At 40.2% G+C, this 5,000-nt stretch overlaps 1 protein-coding gene across 1 annotated transcript in view; it reads left to right on the top strand.

Annotated features, from left to right (window-relative positions):
* Window positions 1-5,000, top strand: part of LOC138004551 (WD repeat and FYVE domain-containing protein 3-like) — an 88,026-nt gene that overhangs the window by 75,269 nt on the left and 7,757 nt on the right. Inside the window, exons 44-53 of the mRNA XM_068851103.1 lie at window positions 60-143; window positions 541-595; window positions 1,283-1,402; window positions 2,118-2,342; window positions 2,645-2,890; window positions 3,008-3,146; window positions 3,339-3,412; window positions 3,781-3,919; window positions 4,597-4,667; window positions 4,884-4,970. Coding sequence (XP_068707204.1) covers window positions 60-143; window positions 541-595; window positions 1,283-1,402; window positions 2,118-2,342; window positions 2,645-2,890; window positions 3,008-3,146; window positions 3,339-3,412; window positions 3,781-3,919; window positions 4,597-4,667; window positions 4,884-4,970 — 1,240 coding nt within the window. The remainder of the gene's footprint in view (window positions 1-59; window positions 144-540; window positions 596-1,282; window positions 1,403-2,117; window positions 2,343-2,644; window positions 2,891-3,007; window positions 3,147-3,338; window positions 3,413-3,780; window positions 3,920-4,596; window positions 4,668-4,883; window positions 4,971-5,000) is intronic.

Raw genomic sequence — 5,000 nt, 5'->3', positions numbered from 1 at the left:
GATGTGGTGCCACTGATAGTTCACGTTTCTCAGTCTCACTCTGTCCTTGTTCTCTTCAGACTGGTGAGCAAAGCTTCAACGCTTCGCGAGAATGCTGAAGAGTCAGTGGTGGGAATGAAGTGGGACACAGACGTAGAGGCAGGGTGAGATGAGCCATTTTAATTCCGCTATTTGTTTTTCGTACAGCATGAACTAGGTGGCAGCATCCTGGTACGTGTTCGGGAACACTTACCTGTGGATATCAAACATATAAAGACTGCAGGTGTAAGTTCCTTGTCTACTAAACTCTATACCATCACTGAATATTTGTGTTTTTTCTCCTTGAAACCAGGTTTTGTATTGTTTGTTTCAAAACATAAAGAGGCTGTATACATACATTTAGAGAAAGAGCGGTTTTCAATCTATTGAAACGCTTATTTATCTCTCTCCTTGTTTACGCTTCGGCTGTTATTTACGGTTAAGGATAATTGTTCCTCAGCCATTCGATGGACATCACATCACAACATGCTCCCAAAAAGTGTTCTTTTGTTGGTTTGTTAGGTTGGGTCTCATCAACACCCTTAAGGGTGAAAGATCAGTTACACAAAGGTGGGAGGTAGGTAATTACACCGACCAAACGCTTATTTTCTCTTTCGATTGCAACGAATAATATTGCCAGATCATCTTCTTAGGAGCAATATCTAGAACTCATGGGCAAAAAATTACGCAAGTATTTTAAGGTGAGAAACGTCAGTAACCTGTCACTTTTTAGATGATCAAGTCGTGTGGCAGTCCAAACAGAACGTGCTATGTACTTACATTTCCTCCATATTGTAAAAAAGTTTCCTTTCACTTTTATTCCTTATATTCATTAGTGAAATTCATTAAGGAACTCTAATTTTCCAGGTGCGGGATTACGGTCCGGAGAAGGATTGTTGTGTGTGCCTAACCTTTCTACAATCAAATGGGAAGTCTTCTTTGGACAATAAGGCTTCCACTCAAGTTTTCGATACGTTTTTCACTAATCGCAGTGAGGAACTACACTCAACTACATTGAATTTAAGTTTGTCTTTCTCGCCCAATCAGGACAGGGTTGTGAAGACTGTAAATTGTTTGGTAATAGACCATTTTCGAATTCTCACGGCTGGACTGGATCTAGCATGAAATGGAAGCTAATGCGGGCAAATCTTTTCAAATGCAAATTAATTTGCCAGCATTAGCCTCCATTTCATGCTAGATCCAGTCCAACCGTTAGAATACGAAACTGGCCTATTGACCTATTGTAATGTTTTTGTCCCGTTAGCGCGGTGAAATAACAAATTTCCAGTACCTGATGCATCTCAATACACTCGCTGGTCGATCGTACAACGACTTAATGCAATATCCGGTGTTTCCTTGGGTTCTGGCTGATTACCATTCTGAGGTACAGTTTCTGTGGGGTTTCACCTAAACAGTGAAGGGTTTAACATGAAAGATAATGTCAGTCTCAAGCTTATGTAGTCGAGCTGAATTTCGCTTTTAATAGCACTCATTTCAATTGACGTCACGATTTCGTGCGCAAAACATTTTTGCGATGTTTGTCCGCATTTCAATCCCATAATGCTTTGTAATAAGGCCTTACGATCTATTTTTATCAATCGTGGAAAATGCTGTTGGAAACTTAACGCCGAGTTGACCAATAGGCCATTTTCGAATTATCAATATTCAGCTTGATAGTGAGGCAGATAGGACAAAAACAATAGAAACAAGTTGCCGTGAATTCCATTTTCCTTTGTCTTTATCCTCTAAACATCTCTTTCGAGCTGAATTGTAATATATCGAAAGTGGCCTATTGCTATTGTTACGTTTAGTGATTAGCTTATTTAACCTCGCGTTACTTTTGCGACCAATAAGAAGCCAGAACACGGATTGAGCGAACTTAAGAAACAAATAAAATTGAAATGGAGTTTTGAGAGGAGTTTCGGCTAATGTGACGTTTGGTAACTTTCATTCTACTTTAGAGAATCGCGGTTAAGTTAGGCAACGGTAAATTACTTCAAGAAATTGTGGAAATATAGCACATTTATATGAGAGCAAGGACATGAAACAAGAATTGGAAATCATTTGGTGAATATGCTCTCAATTTTCCGCCCCTGCAGGAGCTTGACCTTACAAACCCCAGATCGTTCCGTGATTTTTCAAAGCCGATGGGGGCTCAATCCGAAGAGAGACTTGCTCAGTTCCAGAAACGATATCGTGAATGGGAGGACCCTACAGGTGAAACCCCGCCTTATCATTATGGAAGCCACTATTCATCAGCCATGATAGTGGCATCTTATCTAATCAGATTGGAGCCGTTTGCTCAGCTCTTTCTAAGACTACAGGTAAATCTCCTATGACATCAAATTTTACAGCCTACTTTGAATGGTTGCTTGCAAACGTTTGCTCGTATTGCTGTTTGTCACCTTGAGAAATACTCTTTAAATTGGAATTTATTTGGATTTTTAAAGTTACATTTGGAAATGCTTTTCTCGTGGGTAGGGTCTATTTCAGCATGTATAGTTCGTTAAATGTTTAAGTTCTTTTCAACGAAACATTTTTTCTCGCTTCCTTATACTACAAGCGCCTCAAACAATACAGCACGACGCCTTTTAACATTTAGAGTTTCCCTTTTCTTTATAACCAGGGTGGCTATTTCGACTTGCCTGACCGGTTGTTCCACTCTGCAAGGGAAGCGTGGTTATCTGCCGCTAAAACCAACATGGCGGATGTCAAAGAGCTGATTCCAGAGTTCTTCTATCTTCCGGAATTCCTCACAAACCAGAATAAGTTTGAATTTGGCACCAAACAGAACGGAGAGGTCCTGGGTGATGTGGTGTTACCTCCATGGGCAAAGAATGATCCCAGGGAATTTATCAGGTTACACAGAAAGGTTTGTTTGGAAATGTGTTCGCCAACAATAATTTAAAAGATATAAATCGTCAACGTGACCTTAACTGTTCCACTTTCCAGACACGCTCAATGTTATTGTGATGTCCTTCATTTTCAGGCCCTGGAGTGTGATTACGTCAGCGCGCACCTTCACGAGTGGATTGATTTGATATTTGGCCACAAGCAACAAGGACAACTAGCAATCGAAGCCAACAATGTCTTCTTGCATTATTTCTACGAGGGCAAAGTCAATATCCTTAAATATACGAATTCTTGTTGTTTTTTCCGTAGGAAAAATGATCTTGCATATGTTAGAAAGGAAATTAAGGGATAGCTGAACACTCTCTCGGTAAATTCTCATCGCTCAAATATTTCTTTGCTGATCAAAACGGGCTGACTTTGTTTTTAACTTCTTATGTATCAATTTCTTTAACCTTGTTCACATATCCAAGGAATTGATGATCCAGTAAAGAAAAATGCTGCCATTAGTATCATCAATAATTTTGGTCAAACGCCTAAACCGGTAAGCAAAGCAAGTGTGAAATCTTCACTAACACATGAATGTAGGCAAGAGAATTTTTGAAAGTTGTTTTCGCAGGGAAATGTGATACATCCACCTTAAGATAGGACTTTTTTCGTCGGCAGTTGACTACGTAGTTTTGGTTTGTTGCTTTCCTAGTTCGGTAAAAGGTGTTAACTTATCTCCTTTCTACGACGAAAGTTAATTTATGAAAGCCATATATAGTCGAACTGCGGAGTGAATCGAGTTAAGATGCTGATTATCGTAGTTATTAAAAAAAATCGCATGAAACACTAAAGATTTCTTAACGGTGAAATGTGTGCACTGTAATACCGCGATGGGTTAATTGTCAAGTTCTCTTTGCTTTTTAGCTTTTCAAACGTGCCCACCCTCCTAAGAAGGTATTTCGGAGCGTGGAGCCTGATTCCCAGACTGGCATGCTAGTGAATGTTGATCGATTGTTCTTCCATAATCTTCCCAATCTTGTTCCTTCGGCTCAACCTGTCAAAGGTAAACATTTTTTTTTAAAAAATTGCGTTTTGCATTACCCTGCGAGCAGTTGGTTTCTCCTACACATCCCGAGAGAGAAACGACTGCGAGCAACGGTTAGTTTCTTTGAGTGAGCCGCTGTCCAGCGCCAAGGACGAGTGAACTTAATTTCAACCGGTAAAACGAGTAAGTAACTTGTTTTGGCGCTTGTGCGTGCGTTCAGCTACGTAACTGCTGCGTTTGGGCGAGCCTGCTGTGTAGTGATTCCATATTTTTCCCGTGAAATAAGGCGAAGTGATGTCAAATGCATGACGTACTTCGCACATGCTCAATGGAAAATCTAACGGTTGCTCGAAGTCTTTTCTTTCTCGGAAAGCGTAGGAGAAACCAACTGTTCACAGGGTAGTTTTGTATTTGCTATCTTACATCAAAGTTTTTGACCGGGAATTTAGACAAAGTATGGCATTAAATCAGAACAATTAATTGTGAGATTGTTATCTCATAATAACCGTAGCCCTTTCTTTAAAAGACGATTGCCCATGTTTTATGGTCTTTGGGGCTTGCAGTTGCATTTGTGTCACCTTCACCTAAAATTGTTTGTGCTTCGTTTAACTTAAACTGGAGGACGAAATGGCGATTGTGAAGCGGCGGTCATTTTAGTACTAATTAGTTTTCCGTATTCTGTATTGTGTTGTCAGAATTGAAGGGCCCTGTTGGACAGATGATTCAGACAGACAACAGAGGACTACTAGCGGTGGAACGAAACAAAGTAACTATTTCCACTGAAACAAACTCCCGTTTACTTATAAGTAGTTTTCATGTATCATCAGAATCGGTGAAAATTCAACCTCTGTGTTCTCATAATGTTCTGTTCTTGAACTTCTCTGATTTGCACGCTTCTCCTCCATAATGCGTTTTCCGCGCACGTCAAAAATCGCTTTTAGATTAAAACCTCTGGGTCTCGCTATTTCATCTTATTTCGCAGGTCTTGGTTCCTCCTCACAACAATCGATACATCGCCTGGGGATTTGGTGACCTGAGCATGCGCACTGGAGTTTATGAAACGGAGAGGGTAATGTTGTTGCACATATCGCCGTTATCA

Source organism: Montipora foliosa, chromosome 5, assembly GCF_036669935.1.
Source record: "Montipora foliosa isolate CH-2021 chromosome 5, ASM3666993v2, whole genome shotgun sequence".
In the NCBI taxonomy this organism is placed as follows: Eukaryota; Metazoa; Cnidaria; class Anthozoa; order Scleractinia; family Acroporidae; genus Montipora; species Montipora foliosa.
The sequence above is the reverse complement of the archived record's forward strand: the minus strand, read 5'-3'. Positions and strand labels throughout refer to the sequence as shown.